The sequence below is a fragment of the Polyodon spathula genome, chromosome 30 (assembly GCF_017654505.1).
Source record: "Polyodon spathula isolate WHYD16114869_AA chromosome 30, ASM1765450v1, whole genome shotgun sequence".
Classification (NCBI taxonomy): Eukaryota; Metazoa; Chordata; class Actinopteri; order Acipenseriformes; family Polyodontidae; genus Polyodon; species Polyodon spathula.
Window position 1 is genome coordinate 5,659,180 of NC_054563.1, and position 24,185 is coordinate 5,683,364.

Sequence of the window (24,185 nt, forward strand, 5' to 3'; positions counted from 1 at the left end):
AAACAATATCACAGATCGGTTGATGCAATAAAGCATACGGTTTTTATTGGGTGAACAGCAAAAATAATGCATTTTTTGTATGTTATAGTGACTTTACTGTATCTTATTTAACCCTTTAATTGTCAAAATTGTATAATACACATTTTCAATAATATGTTTTTATAACCCCAAAAACAAAACAAAAACAAAAACAAAAAAACAAACAAGAAAAGGAATCTTGTTTCATATCATTTTTCTCTTGTAGTTTTGGAGATCGGTCCTATAGTCACAATGCGGCAACATTGCCAGGTAGGGGACAGACATACCCGCATGTTTGGTCACATGACAAATGTCATAAAATTGACGTAATTCTTGTTCTATGTTCTGTACCTGTTTAGATCACCTTTAAGCTTCATGTTACAAATAATTGCCCATATTTACTAGCCCCAATGTAACCATATAGCTACCGATAGTTGAACTAAGTTGCTAAGTAGCCATATGACTTTTCATGGCATGCTTAACCTTCATTTTCCTCACAGATATGTCCTTTCTCAAATGTAATACAGCTTAATTCCAAATATTTTAGAGGAACAGTCAGAACAGACTATATCTGGCTCGAAGAAACTTCACCAAAAAGAAATGCCATGAAATAAACCTCACTATGGGCCAGCAGGTGGAGCTGTTCAGTCTCATGGTCATTGTCTCTCCTGAAGCAGGGCTGTTTCAGGGTGTGTCCTGTACAGTCCCGTTTTTAGGTCCATACTGTGTTTTTCTGATCAAGAAAATTACACGCAAAGCTGTGGTAGGCTTTCAATTATAGTTCCACCTAGTGTCCTGCAGTAAAACTAACAATTAAAGCTACAGTGTTCCACATTCAAGTTCAATTTTATACTACAATATTATTCCTTGGAGACTGTTTTTTACAACCGTATTCTGATACAGATATAGTAGTTTCTGCTGCAGCAACACAGCCCTTCCCTAATTCACAGGTTGTCATTCTGTGAAAAATAAAGACATGCTCCTGCAACTGCATGCAGCCAGAGGAAAAAAGGGATCTCCTTTTACCTATGTTGTGTTTTAGTATGATAACTGTTATGTTAACTGGCAGCGTGTACTAATATTCACCTTTTTTAGATCATTAAACTAGACCCAAATGTTATATTATAACACTCAAACACGCTGACACAGGTCAATATATTAATAACGAAATGAACTGGCTTAACAAATGAAATACAAATTCTGAATATTTGGAGGGGAACTTTTTTATTAGAAAAAATGCCACTCACTTTTGTGGTATGATACTATATTATCATTATGCATTTATTACAACAACAACAAAATGTGTTTAAAGTTTAAAAAAATGGTGTTAAATTTAAATCAGTGGAAAACAAAAAAACAAAACAAAAATGCAATGTACAGTAACTGTACACACAGCAATTATAAGCAATAATAAGACACAACAATAACTAGGTACTGTGTTGCAGAAGTGATTTGCAACCATAGAAAGAGTTTTGTTGGTAAGTAATTTAACACATGCTTAACTTATTAAATGCAGCCTCATTTTTACAAACAGACACTATATCTAACACTGCATTCAAGTTATATGCTTCATTTACCCATCTATAAATTACAATGGTACACTGCTTTGTTCAGCAGCATTAGCAATAATGTATGTTGGAACCTTGTAAATACAGTACCAACGGTCCCTCCAGTTCTCACTGTACATATACTGTATCATTCCACGTGATACACAGTTAAACATGTTACAACAGCACACTCTTCAATTATACTTTAGAACCAGACTGGAATTCAGACCTGTTCTGTATCTGTTATTGTGCAGTGCAATCAATTAACACACATTCCTTAAAAAATATATAATTTTTTTGTAATGTCTAGTGCATTCATTTCCCTTTGAAAACATTCAGCCACATCAACCTAAAACTGTGGTACAGAATCTGAAAACCACAAACCAGGTGCAAAGTTGCAGAGTGTTCAATATTAGATAACTAAGGCCATATTTATTTTTAAAAGAGTCTTAAAAATATTAGCAGCATAAACATTGGAGTGCACTAGGAACTATTTTGTGCCAGAACAGTCTCATTTTCTAGTTCATAGATTATCATTTGGCAACACGGATCTTTGAACAGGAAAACAGGACTTCCTCCTCTTTAAAGAGTAAGGAAAGCGATCAATACAAGAATCAGTACAGTAATCCTAAGATGACGAGTGTGATCAGTGCTGCTTTAGCTTCTGTATTGCCCAGCTTCTTCCCAAAGAAATTGATTTTCAACTCACCCGCAGCTGTTAAAAGTAAAAAATAATGTGACAATGTAACAATTTTAAAATTATATTTTTTACTGTACGGGGAGGGTGGGGCGGACACACTACATGGCACACACCACACACACACACACACTATAATTGCATCCTATTCTATTCTAATCACAAACATTCATTTGGCAGTTAATTAAAAAAAAAAAAAAAAAAAAAAAAAAAACAGTATTTCATTAAATAACTCAAGAATTGTGATGATATTTAGAACTGCCTCATTGCTAACACACTCACCCGATTGGCTGACGACTGTGAATGTCGTCTCCATGCCGGCGTGGACGTGATCTGCCACATGGCAGTGCAGGAGCCAGGTTCCAGGGTTCGCTGCTATCAACTCCACAGTCTGGAAGGTTCCGGGAAAGAGATCATACACGTCTGCTCGATGCGCTTTGTCTGTCTGTAGTCAGCAAAATCAAACAACACAACCGAATAATGCAATATTATCCACAACTTCTTGATCAAGCGTGCACCATTTACAAAAAAAGGATAACATTTCAAACACACCGAGCACTATAAATGTATGTGCGATTTTATTGTATATTTTTAAACCCGACACCTCTTAATGTCGGACAAATATATCTGGTTTAGCAAGGGGCGGTGAAGGTGGGGGCTCCACTATAAAATCTGATGGGATTAAACTGCCTTTATTTGTAATTTTGGTTCTTGTTTAGTACGTTCCACAACAACATATATAGTTTATTAAAAAAAATAAAATAAATCACTACACAACATTTTCAGGATGTTGGGTATTGTTTAAGCGAGGCATTTCAGAACGACGCGGTTGCCTTTCTTTCTGTCCCATGAGATTCTGGTTCGCTCTAAAGCAGCACTGCGCAGTTTTTGTCCCAGACGGCTTTCCAGAGATCACAATGGTGCACGCGCATATTCTGGTTTGTTTACTTTTTGCTGTCTAAAACTTTTAACTCGTCTCAAGAACCGCTGTGTTGATTCTGTGGTTTTTTTTTATATATGTATATTAATCTCATATGTCACACCGAGCTCTTTTTCATTTGCCATTTCTTAAATTGCCACGCAAATTCTGGTGAGACCGTAAAGAAGTGCAAGGTATTTTTGTCATTTGTAGCGAATACGAACATCTGATTTTTGTATCCGAATACATGTCAATTTTTTTTTTTGTTTGAATAGTCGGATATTTGTCCCAACACTAGTAAAATGAAGACGGAACAGAATGCGATGTTATCCTTCAGGCACCCTCTGCTGCAGCAAACCACAACTCGGCGCCCGCTATTTATCTGAACAATGTCGCACGACTCTCGCAATACAGATCTCGCTAAGAAGACACAACATATATTTAAATTGGAATATTGCGGCTTTTTCATAACATATTTTCTCATAGTGTATACGACAAAATGTATACTTCGCTAAGTGTCGCAATGAAAATGCAAATTGCGGTATGTTTACGCTGCGACTGGCCCATCTTGGTACACCTACCCCTGATTATCATACGATTGTATACAAAGCTACGGATGCAAAAATAAGCACAGTACTGTTATTTTAAGTTTATCGTTTGAATTTGAATGGCACCTTAAAGATGAAGCTCTGTGCATGGAAATGAACCGTATGTATGTCCATTTCATTGCCCATTCCCAGCAAGTACCAGTCAGTCTTCTCCTTCTGAGTCATTGTGAGACCATGAAGATTCCCATAGATTTTCCCATTGATTGCTGAAATAAGATATGTGGCATTTATAAACATACATTTTCTAAAATAAATCGACCATTTAATTAAAAAGGTTTTATACCAAGGGATATATATTTTCAGGATATTGTAGCTTCAATCAGTTCGCTTGGAGGCTTTATAAACTGCCTTTACATACAAAACACGAATTTATTTCAATAAGCTTGTGTTTTATAAAAGTCCAAACTCTTGGAATACATTTTGGCTATATTTGATATATTTCATAAGTTGCCTTAGGATTAATAGCTTCTTTTTTGTGTTTGCGCATACCATGCATTTTATTGCTTTCTAAGAAATGTTCGTCTTTTTCAACCTCCTTGGGGTCTTTATGGAGGTATGTTTGAATGCTCTCATTCAGATACCAGGACTTGTTCTCATCAAACACCATGAAGAGAAGAGCAAACTCTCTGTCCACGTCGCTCCTCAGACCCTTCTCATTCAAAACTCCTTTCCGACATGTTATCAGTGGTCCAATCAGACCGCTGTACATGTCCTGAAATGACACAAGAATTGGCTTTAGTTACATTTCAACCCTTCTCCCAGTCATTGTCACTGTTATCATTTTTATCTCAGAATCAGGTCATACTAGCTCTTCTCCCTGGCTCAATGAAGGGAGCGATTGTTAAAGTGCTGATGAATGTACATCTTTCAAAGCAGGTGTAAATATGCCCAGTGTTTTTTTAAAGTATAGGTGGATTGTGCCTTGAATTGAAGTGTCTTACTTTCACAATGTCAGCTGATGAATAATAAACCCAAGTTAAACAGTTGGGGTCAGATCTGCCAGGGCCGGATCTTTCAGGAACATTCCATCTGTACATCTTTATGTCACCTTAAAAAAAAAATATATATATATACGAAATTATCATATGTATTATCATCTATAGAATTTCTCCAGACTGATCACTTTTAATGTCACAGTATAAGATCACTTCATGTGCAGCAGGTATAAGGGCCTCTAGGGCCACATATAGTCTGTGCTGCATAGAATTTAAGTGAGGGGCCTAATACTTGTTACAGAAGAAATACATTTAGGTGTAAGAGCCATGTTTAAGTGTTGTGCCAGTCAGTGAAAATATATTCTGGAAAATGAAAAAAGAAATTACATTTGCAGATTTTTTTTTTTTTTTACATTTTAGCCATGGTGTGCCGTATAATATTACTGTAGTACATACATGACAATTGAGAGGAACGGTAGTTTCTCGCATCAAGTTATCAGCAAGAACTGCCAGAGACAGTAAGGACAGTTTATACGTGTTTTCAGGGTATTGGCGTAGCAAAAGTAAATCAGCCAAAAGCCCTATTTCACTTTTAATTTGTATGTTCCCAACACTGTTAGGTGAAATGTAGAAAATAAAAGTCAATACCTGTCATACAGTAAGAGAAATAAGCCACCAATAAGGTAAAAATGTCCTCCTCCTTCTTTTTTTCCCAACATTTTTTTTCGCAGATTTTTATTATGTATATTACAGGACACTCGAGTTTAATGACAGTTAACTTGTTTTGTCAACATCGAAATTTACTAGGGAACACACTTATTGTGACGTCTATATCATTTATATTAAAAGATTTATTTCTGTTTTAAAATGGAACATTTGCCTGCAAAAAATATATTTTATATAATATAAATATTTAAAAAAAGGTCTGCCATGTGTGGGATTTGAAACTATAACCTTCAGTTTGTAAGTGTGCCAAACCTATAACATAGGGTTATTATTTTGGTGCTGTGAATTCTCTGTAGTTTCAAATGAAACAAACATTTTGAGAATTCAACACCATCTCCCTGAGTACTACTTCCTAAACATGAATATAAAATAGATGGGCTTCAGTGAGTTACAGGAAAATAATTCCATCTAGGGTTTATGTGACGTCATAAACTACGAGACCATTAGGTCAAGTAGTTCATAAACTGTCACAGAGTCAAAGATTATTTGTCTCATTCACTTGGTTTGTGCTGCCATTGGTTGAGGATGATTATAAATCTTCACAGAGACAGATTTGTTAAAAATGCCTAAAAACCACCAACTGTGGGTGTTGTCGAGTGATTTAAAACAAGACATTTTGTTTGAAAGTGGTCGGGGTGCACAGGACTCAAATAAGGGTCTAAGGTCAAGTATAACCTTCTAGACGAACACTTGACGTCGATACTGCAGTACTATGTCTTTCTTTTTTTGAATGTCTCAGGATGTAAATATAGCCCATTCAAGTATTATGTGTTTGTGTTTTGTGTCTTGTGTTTTTCAGCCACAATAAAAGTGGATTGAACTTGCATCAAAAACACAAGCCAAGTTAGTAGAAAAAATTGGGGCAACCTTGACACCCACCGCTTTTACAGTTGTGCCTATTTGCTTTGTGCTGGGCAAGGTTGCCCCAGTGGTTTCTTGAAACTTGGCTTGTGTTTTTGATATCTCCAGTTTAAATGGCTGGGCACTTTTGATAACTTGGTCTTTTTTCACATTTCCAATGTGTTTTTGTTTCAGATTGCATATCCCTGTTAACTTTAAAAACAAAGTGAAGTACATTTCCTATGAAAATGCACATGCAGTATTTTCATGTGAAACATATATCCTGTGTGTCTCTTTAACCAGAATAACACTGCTGGTCTTGTTCATAGAGGGCCAAAACCTTCTGGTGCAGAAAGTTCACTTTTCCAGATCTAAACTTTATCAGTCGCTTTTATTGTTCTGAGAACTAGTTTTTTTTGTTTGTTTGTTTGTTTTTTTATTCAAGGTGGTAATCTAATCTGAAGATTAGATATTTTTTTACCCTTTTTCGCCGATATGATCAACTAAGAGTAAACAATTTGTGAATCTGTGTTCATGTGGGTATTAACGTACAGCTTTGAAACTCAGACAGGCTTCTGGAAAAGATATTTCTGCATCACGATAGGGATAAGAACATAAAACATGGTATAATTAAACATTTTTAGTGGTGATGTTACAACGGGCTCATATTTTGAGTTTTAAGGTCAGCAGCCCATTAAAAAGAGATATTCAGCCTGAAATGGAAACGATTAGCTCCTGCTTACCTGGCTCAGTATTTGGCACTTCAAGTGTGTTATTCAAATTGACCCGTTCCACACCGTGAGCATGAACAGAGTAAGGGCGACTGGCCTTGTTCTTAAAAACAACTAGTATGGCATCTCCAACTTCTGCTCTTATTATTGGGCCTATAAAAAAACAGAAATATATTTATATTTTGGAACCAACAAAAGCACACTATTATTTATGCGACTAAATCTAAAAAAAAAAAAAGAGATGTAAATGCTGAATGAAGGTAGTTCAACGAGTAAGTAGAGGGGTTCTGAAAAGTATAGTGTTACACGTCCCCACATGTTGCTACAACTGTTTAAATTGCACACCTGTCATTTTTCTTTTCATTGTTAACATCCTGATAACTTTTTACACTTCTAACTTTAAAGTCTGTTTCAAAGCTCTTTTCAAAATGTCCGCTCTAGTGCACTGATAGTGCAAGGATTACTGCCCACATTGTCTAGGTAACACCGCAATAATGATTTATGATGTGGTACGGAACAGAAGAGACATTTCTTGAGTTTTTTTTTTTTTTTTTAAATCGCTCATTCTGCAGTGATTTAGAGGCGAGATCTCAAATCCCAAACTCCGACCCGTGAGGGCTCGGTACGGTACGGATACGAGTGGTTATCCACTGGCTATTTGTGGAGAGGAGCGAGAACCAAACCGCGAAACTCCGGCCTCATAAGAGATCTGAATCTGGTTCTGAGTCGAGCCGAGCCAGGGGTGAGGTTAAGGATTTTTGTCATTGCGTTGCATCAGTCAGTACATTGCAGGAAAAAAAAAAACAACAAACAGGGTGGGCAGCGACTTTGACAGAAAAGTACAGCCTTGGGATGCCGAGGAAGTGCAGGCTGTAGTTTCTCTGTGAGCAGATAGAAGTGCTCAGGAAGAGCTGGAGTCATGTGTCATAAATTAGAAAGTTTATGCTGAATTTTCTAACAATTTAAAGCAAATGGATATAAACCGCGGGTACGATACACTTAACTCACATTAACTCGCACAAAATTCTACCAAATATCTCATCCTTGACCTTTATTATATTAATCTAAAGATGAAAAAAAATACGGAAAATAAAACAATTCTCAACTTACAAAAATATAGTCAAACGAAATACTGTACAGCTGTACCATACGTACAACTACGACTTTTTTTTAAGCACTCAAACAAAAAACAACAACTATCCTTAAAACGGGATATCTTTGGCAAAACATATTTTTAAAACCTTCAACAGAACTAACTGAGCTTTAGTAAGTCCATATAATCAGTAAATGTGTTGATTATAAAGACATTCCTACATATATTTACAAAATATAGCAATATTTTTGAACATCATTTCTATGTGCATCTTTTGGCAAACTGAGTTAATTAATAGCAATAATTAATGAAAACTGTCTTTCGTTGTGTCTGACATCAGTAGCACGGCTCGGCTCGGCTCTACAGTGGAAAAACAACCCAGGCTCCCCTTAACTGCATAATCAGGGCTTGCTACGGTCTGGCGCGGCTTGGTTATACAGGGAAAAGAGGCATAAGCATATTCAATTGAGTCACAGTACCCAATATCTCCAAGTGTTGTTCCTGTGGAGGTCTCTTTTTCAGCTCTGTGAACTGGCTGTTGGTGTATTCTCTGTACACAACCTTTCTGTACCTGGAACCAATCAGATCTTCCCCTTTACCAACAAAGGCGTGACCGTAACTGCAAAGGTAAAAGGGAAACTTGCTTTATATTCACAAAAAGAGAGAGCGAGAGAAAGAAAGAGACTCCAACAGTGGAGTATGAAGAATTATGCGCATATCACTTCATTTGTGTAGCTTAAAAGTATCATACATCTATCAATGCCTGGATTTCACAATAACTACATATTAAATGTTTTTATTATTATTATTACTAGGGAAAAAATAACTTCCTGTTCATTATAGAGCTCTCTAAATGAACAGGAAGTCCATTCAAAACATAGAGCATTTTCACAGGAAGTCGTTTAAGATACCTTAAAATGATTTATTGATATCTATAAGTTATTTTAGAGTTATCGCTAGATGACAGTTTGGCATACTATGCTAGTAAAACATTATTTAAAGATATCTGCAAATGATTTACAGACATCTCTAAATGATCGTTTGGCTTGCCATAAAGCAAAGGTGGTAATGCATTGTGTTTGTGTGATTGCGACTCACACAGAGTTGTTAAAATATTGCCCTCTACTGGTTTGAGAAACTAGTGCATACAATGAGCAATACTAGCAGAGACTTTAAGTAATGCATCTGGTTCCTGCAGACTTTACTTCATTTACTTGTGCCTGTCCTGTATAATACCCCATAATTAAGGCGTGTTGGACTAATGCACTGTAAACAGATTCTTCTACAACTGTACAACAACAAATGCAAAGCTCTCAGGTTTACCCTTTCACTCAACATCACTGGAATGAAGTAACAAGCTGCGCTTTACAGGTGATAGAGAAATTAACACTATACTTAAAAACCGGAAAACCAACATGAACTAAACTTAACAGTATACACAATAGAAATATATAGGATTATAAAAGGATTTTGATTGACACAAAACAGAAAGTTGATGTTACAAAGAATATCAAATTGTAGATTTTGACCACGATCTTAACGGCTGATCTAAATACTGCTGTCTATGGTCTCTCAAATAGGCCATCACAGGTGGAGTACGTATTATTAAAAACAATTTCTATAACACTTGATTTGCGTTGCATTGGTGCACAAAGAGTCTGATTTGAATGATTTTACGTGTGGCATTAGATCTGCAGTTCTATAGATCCATTGCATAGACCCCATATACACTCAAGTGAAATGCTCTCACCTCTCCTCCACAGAGGCATTGTGTAGTTCCAACTCCCAGCTCCTGTCCGGTGAATAGTCCCACTCCAGCTCCTCGGCAGCGAGGTAATATGTCCTCAAGAAGCCAAACAGCTGGTGTGGGACAGTCCTGTTGCCACAGTCATGCACAGAATAAAACCCTTTCATTCCCCCCAAGTAATGATCGCTGGTCCTGCAGCTTATTTCAAATTTGCCTGAAAAACAATCATGTAAAAAAACTCAACACAATTTTAGTGTTTATATGAGTGCTAACTGCCAATCTTTCGAATGTGTTTTCTTAGCTCTTATGAGTAACAGTAATTAGCATGGAGCCCTACCATTAGTGTCAGGCTGCATGGCTGCAGTGACTGAGGTGTGGGGGAACAGGCTGAGAGTGTCTCTTGTCATTCCTCCTCTCTGAATGGTGTTTCCTTGGAAATAGACCCCATGAATGTCTACCTCAGTCCCCAGTCCCATCAAGTGCCAGGAGACGTTGTCCCCCTTGCACATGTCCAAGCCGGGCATATTACCAAACATGTATCCATTAATCGCTGCAAGAGAAATACATCAAACAAACAAAAAAAAAAGCATTGTTCAATAAAAATCAACATTCACAAGCTGTGCTATGTACACCAGTGCCTTTCAAGAGAAATACTCAAACAAGCTTACAAAATAATTAGGTACCAGGAGGCTCTTTATACAAGTGCCAAACAAACAGCAACAAATTTAAGTGCAATGTGGTATGGATATGGAATATCAGAGTTAACTAATGTATTCACTTTGTATACATTTCTGTTTTAAGGCTTACATCCTAGTGACTTTTTTAAAACCCAGAAGTTTAAAGCAGCACTGTGGCCTCAATAGATTTCTCAGAATCGTGTCTGATCTCCAAGTACATGATGCATTAACCTGTCTTCCTTGCAACACTCTGCCCCTAGTGGATGTAAGATATATCACATTCCACATTTTACACCCACAAGCAGAGTGCTGCGGGGGTGTTTAAATAACGAACAGTGATTACATTTTGGAAGTACAAATGTTATTAAACAGTTAGAAAAGAATGTACTTGACTATAGTATATATATATTATATATATATATATATATATATATATATATATATATATATATATATATATATACATACATACACACACACACACACACACACACACACACACACATGCAAAGTGGAAACCGGCAAGCATTCAAGGAAGTCTAAAAGTAGTCTTTAGAGAACAGTGTTTGTTTTTTATAATGATACTTTCATGTACAATACACTGTATAAACTATACGTTAGGGAATATATGATAGGTGGTCCTTTAGAGAGGTTTTAACTTGTTATTATATTCTAATGAATACATACCATGCATTTGATTGGATTCCTGAAAGTCTTCATCCATCTGATCTACACTGGAGGGCTCTGCTGCAAACCTCTCAATATTGCCTTCTAGAAACCAGCTCAAATTCTCATCAAAAACAGTAAACAGCAGATAGAACTCCTTATCAACCCCTCTCTGAACCAAAGAGAAATCAACACATCACTGAGGAGGCAAGTCACCTGAAACCTCTCTCAGCGAGGATGACAAACCAGGCACAAGAGCACTCTGACATTGTGAAGCCGGATTCGCTAACCCGAAACACTGCAATAAGCTCACTGTAAAGCTCAAACAGGTAAAGCATATTCAAAACATGGACAACTATGGTTACATAAGCTAGATGCATAGTATAGCTACTGGAAACGCATACTGCAAAATTACAACAGTGCAAAATGACTTTGGTAAACTTTTATAAGGGGAAACCTAGTACCACATGAGTGAGCAGTTCAATTATTGTTTGTTCAATTATATTTATACCATTAATTAGGTACATCTTATACCATCATATACTGATGTCACCCAGTGCATTGAACATACAGAACCACTTTGAAATTAGATTCTAATTTTAGAGACGTGCCCAAACTGCACGAGATGTAAAAAAAGAGATGCACGTAGGACATGATAACTCACTGTATATGCATATATTTAAAAATTCTTAATGAGCATACATTATTTAAACAATAAACAACTGGGTATCCAGTATCTCAGATTTAATGATACACAGAGGCGTTATTAGTCCTTTAATAGTTTTCTTTATATTAAGATCCCAGATAATTTACAGACTGCAGTGTTAATTACTTTTCATAAATATTAAAGTATCTGTTTAAAAAGTAAAGCACTTCTTTGTTTTGCTATTAGCACTGACACTGCTGAGCTGAGAGGTTACACAGCGCAAGTTTGTATTGTAATTGATCCAGAACCACAGCTAGAATCAAGAAGTCCAGCTGTATATTAGCTTATGACTTACATTTACCTGCTCAACCTGTCAGAGTGTAGGAATCCAGCCATTTAACCTATCACAATTCACAATCCATGTAACCGATAAATTGTTAGTTTTTTCAGGGTGCCGTCACCTGTAAGCCTTTCTCATTGAGTGCATCCTTCCTGCACACTAGCAGAGGCCCGACGAGTCCAGAGTTTGTGTCCTGAACAGGATCGACTGCTGAGTAGTAGAGGTAGGAAAGGCAGTTCGGATCGCTCTGGGAAGGGCCCTCTGTCACTGTCCATCTGTAAGTGAAGATCTCATTGGGCTGAACATGAGATCCGGGTTTCTCAAAACCTCACGTGCACGTCAATGACAAACAGAGAAAAGAAGAAGATGTAATGCAAGTCTACGTTATTAAATATTCTATACACTGTTAGGAGAGTAAATATTCTCTGGGATGAAATTAAGACTCCTATTGCATAGCAGTTTCACCCATTCCAGGTTTTATTATGAGCCTGATTAGCCACAGTGTATAGGTAACAAGCTCAGGTGTATCTTATTAAACTCATAATAAAACCAGGAATGGATCACACTGCTAAGCAATGGGGTCTGACTTCCATCCCGTTTACCTGTCATGGAGTTATTTTTTGTAAAGCAACCAAGGGAGCTTGAACATTAATGTTGTATAAATGCACAGGTACTGGACAAAACTTAGAAACAAGGCTTACATTTCCAAGAATGAAGGTAGAAATCGTTGAAGATTGCTGATGATTCACTAGACAGCAATTTAAACACATTTTATCTTGCCATCTGAATCACCCTTCATCCTATTGGCAATGTTATGGCTGGTGTTCATTTTTTTATTAACTCTATCTGGGGCCTTATATGAATGAAAGTTAATAAAGACTCAGCTTTTTAATCAAAGACTTACCATCTATATAGTTTGTGCCTTCAGATCCTTTGCTATAGTGTACTCCATGTGGTTGAATGCTCAAATTCTTGTCCCCTTTATTCATGAATTCCACTAAAATTGTGTCACCAACTTCAGCCTTGATAACCGGACCTTAAAACAAATCAAAACAAACAAACTACATATACGTATATATTACAAAAACAGTTTATCCACTAGAGGGCAGCAAATTATACAAAATCTGAAAAAACTTGTCAGCTCTGCCAACATTCTGCACAACACAAACCATCATTGCCAGCTCTCTGCTAGCCTTTTCAGTGATTGCATGGCAACAGTTTGTATGTTTGTTTTTAAAAGGTTATAGTACTGTTACCGATTTAGGGCTAAGCTTAACAGAGAGGTCAGAGTGTGAAGTCGCAACAGAAAATTAGGTTTTTAAACTGCAACCCCTGAATAGCCCTGCTTTCATGGTAGGTAGAAATGAGCTTATGAGTAAGAGGTTCACCTAGAAACTTCATTGTGATAATAAGGTCTGCACCAACACTATGCACATTATTAAATATAATCACAACACACGTATGTCAATCTGCTATGGACAGACTATATGCATCCCAGCAGATGATAGAGCAGGTGGAGCTATTTGGTACATAGACATTAACAAAGCAAAAGTCTACATAGCACACAACTTACACTTAACAGGAGAGTAAACTATATGGATACAAAATTAATATATGAGGCAAGTACCAAGGATCCCAAGGTGTTTTTCACTCCTGGTCCGCTCCTTCTTCGTGGCGAACGTCTTGTCAGTGTACTCCACATAAACAAGCTTCATGTACTCTCCTCCGATCCTGCCCCCACTCTTACCGAAGAACGGTTCAGACTCACTGCAATGAAAAACAATGGCACAATGTAATCTCTTTGGAGTTATTTCAGTGTATACACGTGTTGAGAGTTTAATGTTATTTATTAAACCGGATCTCATTTTGTAATCTGTTCTGGCATTCTTTTCAACTACAAAATGGCAATTCACACAGTTCCAAATTACACAGGGTTGCTAAGCAGAGGCAGAGCTGGTGTTACTTCCCAGACTTCAGCTGTTTAATTTAGATGTAAAAATCATCTTTTCCCTTGTGTTACTTTTAATCATATCAAAATATTTTATCTTGGCCTTACTACTTATTGTAGAAATCCGTAAAATATAATGTTTTAAATTTAGAGAGATGCTTTCCATATGCACAGAGCAAAGAATCTCCATTGCTCTCATAAACTATTCTTTGAATTTATTGATTCTTTTTTCACCTTTATTTTAATCTTTTCCAGTAAATGTAAAATAAAAGAGAACAACCAATTTAAATTCAACAGCCTGTTTAATGAGTCCTGGCCTGGCCGCTTACCCACACTTGCTGTGCTTTTAAAACGTCACACTGTAGCAAGCAGTTAAACACTGTGAATGGGCCCCAGTGTTGATTCATTCAGTGCTTTTGGTATTGGTGTGCGAGAGTGAGTCATCATCCACTTCAGTACATTTCCAGACAAGACTTCAGTGAAGTAAAGTGACACAGGCTCTCACAGAATTACCTTCCAGTAACATTCAGTGCTAGACCATCATAAGTGCTGTAACCCAAAGGACCGTAGTTCCACAATACACTTTCAGCAGCAATGTAGTACTTCCTCTCTTTGCCAATAGAGGGCGTTTTGTGAACTCCGGCACTGCATTCTGACACCTGATACAGCGCCTGCATCCCAGCTGGATAAAAGAAAATAAATAACAGTATGGGAGATGTTCAAAGAAACAGTTTTTTAAGGGTTACTGTGGCAGAGCAGAGCTCTGCCCTTTATAAATTGGCAGTTATGGGGTTAATTTCCCCTACCTGCCTGGGTTTATTGTGTTCAGGTAGCTGGGGTTGATTAGAGTAATTAACGATCAATCAGCACCCAGCCACCTGACATAAAAGGAGGCCTCAGCTTCCCATTAGGGAGAGGAGGGAGCTGAGAAAGCAAGTTGGTGTTTGTGTGTGCTGGGTTTTTTGGTTTGCTGTTTTGTGTTTTTGTATTTTCTGATCCAGTGAAGGCATCACCCAGCCTGGAAACCTTTATTTTTGTAAGCCTTGTTCTGTGTCTTTCTATTTGTGTTTAAATACCTTTGTTTTGGCCCTTGTGCCCTTTTATTTTGTGTATATTTATAATAAAAGTAGTATTTTTTTGAACTGCAGTCTGTCTATGGGCCTCTATCCACTTGCCAGCCTGTCACAGTTACTTATTTCTCTAAAGCATTCTAACTTTTTGCCTGTTCCTTTTTTTTTTTTTTTTTTTTTTTTTTTTTTTTTTTTTTTTTTTATCATGTTCCATTTAAAAAAAAAAAAAAAAAAAAATTGAAAAACAATTCTGTCATTTGTTAACTATATTCCCAGTTCAACAGTCTGGAAAACAAGACCCATGTTAATGCATTTGTAATCACATGATTTTTCTTGCATCTTTAAAGGTCATTTGTTTTTTTATTCTGATAAGATATTAGTGTTATGTGAACATTACAATTCTACAATTTTTCTAGAAGATAATTAATTTATTTGCACTTGTCTAGATTAGTGTTATTCACTTATGCTCTTAAGAACTGCTTTGCGGCCACTGCGTACCTTGTATGTGGTCATTAACTTGACAGGTCAGCATCCATTTCCCAACGTTCTCTGTGATCATCTCTGCGGTCACAAACGTGGCTGGAAAGAGGCTGATGACATCACTTCTGTGACCCCTGTCCAAGACGGTGTGCCCATGGAAATAAGCAGAGTGGACATCAACCTCACTCCCCATTCCAAGCATGTGCCAGGACACCTTCTTGTTAGCACACATCTCAAGACCAGGCAGGTTTCCAAACAGATAGCCATTGATAGCTACAGCAGAGAAGTATGTCAGCAGTGATAAATACACATTCCCACACTGTGCAGTATTACAAAGCACCATATTGTTAGAATTGGCAGTAGACAATGTTTCTGAATGTTTTACAGTGCGCTACAGGTTCACCTTTCAAGGAGCAGGCATTTTATATGGTTAATCAATGTGTTATATGACAAGTGGAATCTTCTTTTTTTGTTTGGTTTTCTCCCCAATTTTAAAATCCCTGAATAGCACCTCCCTATTGCAACCCAAGGACTTCAGTTCCTGTCATTCTAGCCTTTCTTTCCAGCGTTCATGCAGATTCTTCTACTATACCCACTTTGACCTCACTTTGTGTCTGTAGACGGATTTCTGCAAAAGGCTGAATACTGCAATATTGCATGGATGTGTTTCAGCATATTTTTGCTCAAGCTTTTACAATGCACAGTTCGTACTTTTAATGTTGATTTCCAGCAGTTTCTCCTTGGTGCAGGATTTGTGCTGACAGTGTGCTGCACTTTCTTTACCAAGTGATCTCCACTGGCAATGCAATTGTTCTGGTGCTTACTCCATGGACGTGTTAAAACAAGCTCCTGTGTCTTTCACATTCCTATGTTTTAAAACACATACCATGCATTCTGTTACTTTCCAGAAACTCCTCCTCATCCCTGTTAACGGTGGAGGGGTTTGTGCAGTGCGCCTCTACGTTTTCATCCAGGTACCAGCTCAGATTCTCATCCACCACAGTGAACATCAAGATAAAGTCTTTGTCAACGTCTGTCCGATCTTGGGACTGCCCCTGTAAGACACCTGTGAGAGAGGAAACAGCCGCACTGCTTTAAGCACAATTAAACATACTGCTGATATGCACTGAAACAAGAAGAGAATATTTCTACTGCACAAATTTATACACTCCTCTCCAACAAATATTGAGCCAGACAATAAAATGCAGAATGACTGGGGTACACTGGCCTGGGTAATAGGTTAGTTTACCCCTCCTGGATCCCTTTCTTAATAAATATCTAGGCTAAATACAGATAACAGTCTCCTCATTAAAGATACTGAGCAAAAATCTCATTTTAAACTACTCTGATCACTTGCTCACAGATATTTGGCTTCTCTACAAATAATATACATTTGCAAAGGATTTGAGCTATCACAGATGTTATTAATTTAGCACCTTTGTAATCCACAGGTATATGCCAAACACATAGACAAAACAACCCAAGCCAGTGAAAACCTGCAAATTTAGAATTCCTTTCTTTATCCTTTTCCTGTTCCATTACTCCCTACCTTTTCATACTCAGGCATGCAGATAGACTCACACCATTAATGTACAGTTCAGTATTAATGTACAGGTCATCAAGGCTCAAGTTGGCGACACAATTAATAATATTGATGGATAAGGTTTTCCTTATTGATAACGCTGTGTATGTGTAAATACAGTATAATTGTAAATCTCGAAAAACTACTCACTTCTAAATCTTTTGTAGTCATCTTTGTATTACTTTAGTATAAATACATGTTAACTTGGATTCATATGTTGTTTTTTTCTGACTTTATGTGAACGAAGAGATACACATTTGCCCATTTTCCCATTGGAAATAGTGATATTTTGAAATACCACTGTCCTGGTCACAAAAGCAAAGTTTGTGGGGAATAATAGCCATTTTCTATACTTTTGAGGCATTTACAATTAGGAAATAACACTTACTACCCAGGAACAAAAACTGTGTTGCATAGTGTAATATCAGAGCAGTTTAAATCATTGTACAGATTAAGGCATGAGATTGTCACAAAAAAAAAAAAGAGTGTCTAAGAAAGGAAAGGAAATTACCCTTTTTACAAGTGAGGAGAGCGCCTATCAGTCCTGAGGCAACGTCCTTGGGTGCATCTCTGTGAGAGTGGTAGGCCCACGTCAGGCAGTTTGGATCGTCCTCAGTGGGGGCGTATTGCTCCTTCACTCGCCAGGTGTAGGTGTGACTTCCTCCTGGAGGCACAGAATCATCCTTCTTTTGTTTTCCAGATGTCCCGTCAGGATACAGTGCACCTAGAAGACAAAATGAGAACTAAATATTTACCAGAACTGAGTTAGGGTTAATGGTCAGGTTTCATCAAGGTATCTCTGTAGTGATGGCTTTCTGCATGAGATATTAATTATGTTTTTAATTATAAGTTTTACATTACATGTATGGGTGTCTTTTATAGTTAAGTTGTTTTTAATCATTATGTTTAAATTGTGTGTGAATGTGTTTTTATAGTCATTTTAATATCCTTACTAATTCAGTTGCTTTAATGTTTTTATATTAAGTTTCTATACAGTATTGTGTAAGTTTCGAGTTCTTTCTTTTCCCATCGGCAAAACCAGCTACGTGCAGTTTTGCATCACCTAACACAACTGTCACAGATCTGAGCTAAATGCCACAAGACAGGAGATTATCAGAGATAGTGTGAGATGGGGGAGGGGAACTGAAAGACAAGATGGAATCGCCCTGGTGGTATGCAACCCCTCCCTTTTCCCCCGCAGAGGGAATGTGGAATGATAGAGTGGAAACCCCTATCATTGGACAGAAGTAAGACAAATGGGAGTGGCGTCAACAATTGTTTACAAAGTTATAAATACCCAACATTGTAAAGTTTTCTCAGTCTTTTTATCTCTTTCGAATTGACTTCATGGATATCCATGCTTTCTGATATAAACATATGCACTGAGCTGTACTGAGGCCTTGTCCAATTGGAGGAACTCCAAAGTGTATTTTTCAGTGTTTTCTGAAAAGCAAACCAAATGCTGTTTAGCTACAAAACTGATGGTGTTTTTAATTATTTTTTATTATCTAGAATGGCCCATAAAGTCTTCATTTTTGAGACTGCCCCATGTGAAACATCAGTAATACACCATTGCATATAACCCAGCGCAATGCATTTCAATATTTTAAATGTATTTTAAATATGCACTGCACTGTTATTAAACCACCAAGTAAAACCCACACAGTGGTGACAGCATTTTCTCACAGGCTATGTAAACATGTACCAGAAAGGATCTGCCCAAACCAACAGGCTGACTAGTTTACTGCTTTTTAAACCCACTCATTTCATGTGAATGTTGCCTTGCTGTCTGGAGGTTTGACTAAGAACAGAATTGCTCACAAAAAAAAGAAACTAAGGCCAAACAGAGTTTTTGCTAGTCGAAACAGCTGCATTTCAGATAACCTGCATACATTTGACCAGCCACTAGTCATTAGACTTCACTGCACACAACGGAACTACTTTATATATTTCAAGAACATGCCTGCAATTTCAGTTTCACATTAGTGATGTTCTACTATATTCAATTTGCCAAATCTATACAAACGTTACAGTAAATAACTTAGCTGATAAGTTTAGGGCTAAGAGTTCAATTGTGACATTCACCCTAGTTATAGGGCAAACAACAGTACAGCATGACTAAGTCTGTTGACAGCAAGTAAATGCACTGATTTAAAAACTATAAAAACAGACGTAGTATTTACACTTCTGATGAATAAACTAACCAATCAGAAGCAAGCATGGTGGCAGGAAATGTCCTTGAAGACTTCAAAATCTCCTGAAACTTTGTGTAAAGAGTTCACTTGTACTAAAATAACCATTTAGAAAAAAACATATCCGCCAAGACAAAAAATAAAGAACACAACATCAAAAAGACGTTTTGTTTAGTCTAGAGAGTACAATAATCAGCTCAGTAATGATGCCACTGTCGGTCAGTACTGTTCTTACTGCCCTCTTGCTGTAAGAGGTGACAAGACATTCGCGTGGAAGTTTTATATAATGCTGATTTGAATATTTATTTTGCATTTGTATATTGTTTTTTCTTAGACAGATCCTATTTTAGTCTGGACCCTCCACCTTCATTCCAGTATTATTAAACAAAGGAAATCACCCTACCTTCAGAGTCCTTCTCGTAGAACACACCATGGGGGTGCAGGGAGTAAGGCCGGGAAGCGAAGTTCTTCAAGTGGACAACTATCACATCTTCCACCTCAGCCTTTAGCACTGGCCCAAGGAACCCAAGCCATTTGGGTTTGGGGATCTCTTGAGTATAGCTGCCATCTCTGTACTCCGAATACACAGCCTTCTTGTACACGCTTCCTATTCTGTGTGGCCCTTGCTGCAGGTACACTGAAGCATGTCTGTAAGATCAAAATGTGTTTAGTTTAGTGTTCACAGATGGATGGTTTAGTGGAACATTTTAATCAGACCCTAAAGCAGATTCTGAGACATTTTGTAAACCAAGAGCAAAAACATTGGGCATCGCTTCTTCCTTACTTCCTTTTTGCTGTGAGAGGTGTCGCAGAGTTCGAGAAGGTTCTCCCCCTTCGAGCTCTTGTACAGCCGACAGCCTTGCGGCATCTTCGATCTGTTGAGAGAGGGGTGGGAGGAGCACAAAGGCTCCTACTAAGAGAGCGTCTGGATTTGGTCATGTCGTTTGGCCCAGGACAACCTCAAATCGGATCAGCACCGGCAACAGCAGCATTATAACAAAAATGCATTTACTTGAACCTTTCGACCAGAAGACAAGGTAATGCTGCTGCTTCCCTCCTCAGAATCAAAATTATGTGCTAAATGGCACGGGCCATATGAAGTGATTCGGGCTATACGAAAGGTAAATTATGAAATTTGACAGCCCGATCGCCGTACTGAATGTGAGATTTTAACACATACATTTATTAAAGCCCTGGAAGGCAAGGGTGGCCTTATTTATAACCCCAGGCATTGTAGAGGATGATTTAGGGCCCTGTCCAGAGACCCCTAGCACTAAAATCATTTCGATGGGGGAACAATTGGTTCCAGATCAGAAACAGGAGCTGCGTAAGCATATTGAGGAGTTCAGCTATGTTTTTTCTGACTTGCCCGGCAGAACTAACTTAGTTGAATATGACATTATCTCTATACCAGGTGTCACACACATACTGGCGTTCGCAAGGAGGTATGGGACATGCTCGAACTTGGGGTGACTGAACCTTCCAGGAGCAAGTGGTACAGTCCTATTGTCATAGTGGCCAAGAAAGACGGCACCAACCACTTCTGTGTAAGCTATTGCCAAGTTCAATGAGTACCCTATGCCTCGGGTCAATGAACTTCTAGATAGACTGGGAAAGCCCAAGTGTATCTCTATTCTGGACCCCTGAAGGGCTATTTCATTTCTAAACTGTGCCATTTGGTCATCATGCTGCACCCGCTGCCTTTCAGAGACTGATGGACCAGGTATTACGCCCAAATCATGAATATGCAGCAGCATATATTGATGATGTAGTTATGTACAGCCCCACTTCTCGAGAGCATTTGGCTAGGGTTACAGCCGTCCTTCAGTCTCTGCTAACTTGGGAAAATGCATGTTTGTCAAATCAGAGACTCAATATTTGGGATTTTTAATGGGGAAGGGTGCAACTTGTTGTCAACAAAAAAATCCAGGCTTTGGTAAACGTGGCGATCCAAGACTCAGGTGAGGTCGCTACTGGGATTAGCCGGTTATTACCGCCGCTTTATCCCTGAGTATGCCACAGGTGGTTAATCTTTTAGTTTACCTCACCAAAAGAGTGCACCAAATTTAATTAAATGGTCTGTAGAGTGTCAGGGGACGTTTGATGCTGTTAAACGAAGACTCTGCCAGGCCCCCACTCTCATCACGCCAGATTTCACCAAGAGATTCATCCTCAATACTGATGCGTCGGATGTGGGTTTGGATGCGGTCTTGTCCCAAAAGGTTGACGGAGTAGAACACCCGATATTGTATATCATTAAAAAGATGCTCCCTCGGGAGCGCAACTACTCCGTAGTCGAAAAGGAGTGTCTGGCCATTAAATGGGCTACTCACTCCTTATGATACTACCTGCTGGGACATTCATTTGATCTTGTCACAGACCACGCCAGACTCAAGTGGTAATACACAATGAAGGACAGCAATGCCAGGATAGCTCGGTGGTATTGCAGCCCTTCATGTACCACATGGTACATCGTGCAGGGAAAGACCACCAAAATGCGGATTATTTTTTGTTCTGTCTATTTGTTTGCTTGTATTCACTAGACAGCTAACACATTCCGGAGCTGTCGCCAGAGGCCAGCGCAAACCCAGAACAGCACTTCACTCGTATTACTATAAACCAGGGGTGTCAAACTCAGTTCCTGGAGAGCCACAGTGTCGTCTGGCTTTCATTCCACCCGAGCTCTCAATTACTTAAACTGTATTTGTACCACAATCACCAATTCACGCACTAACCGCTCCTGTGTATATGTTTTGTATTTAATGTGGGGATACAATAACTGAGCTATTATTTCGGGACCAACCAGGGGATTATAACGTAAGTAGTGGACGCCACTGTATTACTTACCTGCATTATTATTTACTGATTGTTTTGTCGTCAGGCACTACACATAAAAGAAATATAAACCTTTGCACCTGGATTACAATTGTCTGTCTGTTTTTAATCACCTGCACCTGCACACTGTTAATTCTGCCACGGCAAAATAATACATACTAAGTTGGTGTTTCCATTTTTCATCTCAGCCTTGGGATATGGCAGCAGTACTGTACTTAAAAAGTATGAAAAAACAATCTGAAAATGACTTTGGGTCCTGTATTTATTTAACTGTTCTGTCTGGCTGCAATTACTCTCACTATAGTTTTCAAACTGCAATAGCTGTCACCTAACATATACTAAGCGCATTTTCATTTAAGCGTGAATCTAACTTTTATTTATTTTTTAACAAATAGAAAAATGAACAATCTGTTGCCTCCTGGGCCTTTCTTGGGATAAGTAAAAAAACCAACCAAAAAAAACAACACTTTTTAAAAATAATAATGATATCTTTATATAGCACCTTTTACAGTGGACCAACTGCGCATTTATATGCAGTCACTTACAATAGGACATTGATTTAACAACATCTCATCCGCAGGATGGAGCACAAGGAAGTTAAGTGACTTGCACAGGGTCCCCACAGTGAGTCAGTGGCAGAGGTGGGATTTGAAATATATATATATATGTACTGTTATTATTAGTCCATCATGCATCCGGTTTAGGTGAGTAAGTGTTACTATTTTGGTATTTTCTACCGTGCCCGTTTCGCATAAGAACAGTGGGTTCATTCATTTTAGAGTCTTCCTCATAAAACACATATTACTTGCGCAAAGTGAAAAACAAAATCGCTGAGTCTGACTAAAAAGGTGGACGTCGGCAATAATACTGATCTTTATAAATATTTCATAGTATAATACTCACTTGTCCTCATCAATGCTGAGTCCCTTTATAATGTTTTTGCCACTCGGTGCATAATTCCAGGATTCTTCTTTGATTCCTATGTAGTAGATTCTGGTCCTGCATTCGTTGACGCGTACTAAAGTGAAGCAGAGAGTTGCAACAAGCGAGAAAACCCAGGGGCGCTGGGATGTGTTCATGATACAGCGGTGTATTTATAACGGTAGATCAGTCTTCATGAAGGCAAATGCTCAGCGCTCAGGCAGCAATGTAATCTCAGTAGCGACTGGCATTGATTGCATAATCCTAGAAAGTCCGGACTCGCCCCTTGTCCACTCAGGCTTCACATTTCAAAAAAGATAATGACGGAACTGTAACTTGTGTAACTGCCAAGGAGACGCTAAATAAAAACAAAAAACAAACAACAAAAAAACAACAACAACTTTCTAACACAATCGGGGGTGGTTGAAACTGCCCTCATTCAGTTTATCCGAGTATGCCATTCTTTGAGCTCTACGAGATAAAATGAATAAATAAAATATGGAGAATGACAAACGAACAAAATAAACTAATAAACAAGTCTGCAATCCTTTTTTTGGGGGGGGGGGGGGGGGGGGGGGGGGGGGGGGACGAGATTAAATCATTGATAAAATCATGGGGGAAAAACAACATTTCCAAAGCAGCTGAAATCTGCAGTTACTGAACTATTAACCGCTCACCACAGCAACGGAACATTTGTGGCTTTTATTGCTTAGTGCTCATTCAAATACAAATGAAAGGTGTGTGAGGGGGGTATTGACAGACACAGAATGAGGTGGAGCGCCCCAATAAATATAACCCATCTCTGGTTGCGTGTCTAATCACAGGTATACAGAAACGGTTTGTGAGCAGGCTCAATTACTGCATGGAAGCAGACTTGCCTGCTCTAAACTAACAATGCACAATGCTAGGCCTGCTGCTTCCAGCATATCCGGCAACACCTTCACTTACCAGCTATGTTTATCTGAAA

The 24,185-nt window shown here is 38.2% G+C and overlaps 1 protein-coding gene across 2 annotated transcripts; it reads right to left on the reverse strand.

Annotated features, from left to right (window-relative positions):
• Positions 1–1,225: 1,225 nt before the first annotated feature.
• On the reverse strand, positions 1,226–23,518 carry LOC121302807 (ferroxidase HEPHL1-like). 2 transcript variants are annotated; one of them, XM_041233042.1, is made up of 19 exons: positions 23,201–23,503; positions 19,866–20,110; positions 17,782–17,994; positions 16,575–16,754; positions 15,707–15,961; positions 14,652–14,820; positions 13,818–13,957; positions 13,095–13,226; positions 12,312–12,517; positions 11,226–11,376; positions 10,199–10,411; positions 9,865–10,075; positions 8,594–8,733; positions 7,034–7,174; positions 4,731–4,837; positions 4,279–4,501; positions 3,856–3,995; positions 2,545–2,707; positions 1,226–2,280 (listed from the first exon to the last, which is right to left on the reverse strand). In XM_041233042.1, the coding sequence occupies exons 1-19, from the start codon at positions 23,374–23,376 to the stop codon at positions 2,180–2,182; spliced, it is 3,306 nt and encodes a 1,101-aa protein (XP_041088976.1). In that variant the 5' UTR covers positions 23,377–23,503; the 3' UTR covers positions 1,226–2,179. The 2 variants fall into 2 exon arrangements, with proteins under 2 accessions (XP_041088976.1, XP_041088977.1); XM_041233043.1 differs by lacking the exons at positions 1,226–2,280; positions 2,545–2,707; positions 3,856–3,995; positions 4,731–4,837 and having other exon boundaries at positions 4,343–4,501; positions 23,201–23,518.
• Positions 23,519–24,185: the final 667 nt, after the last annotated feature.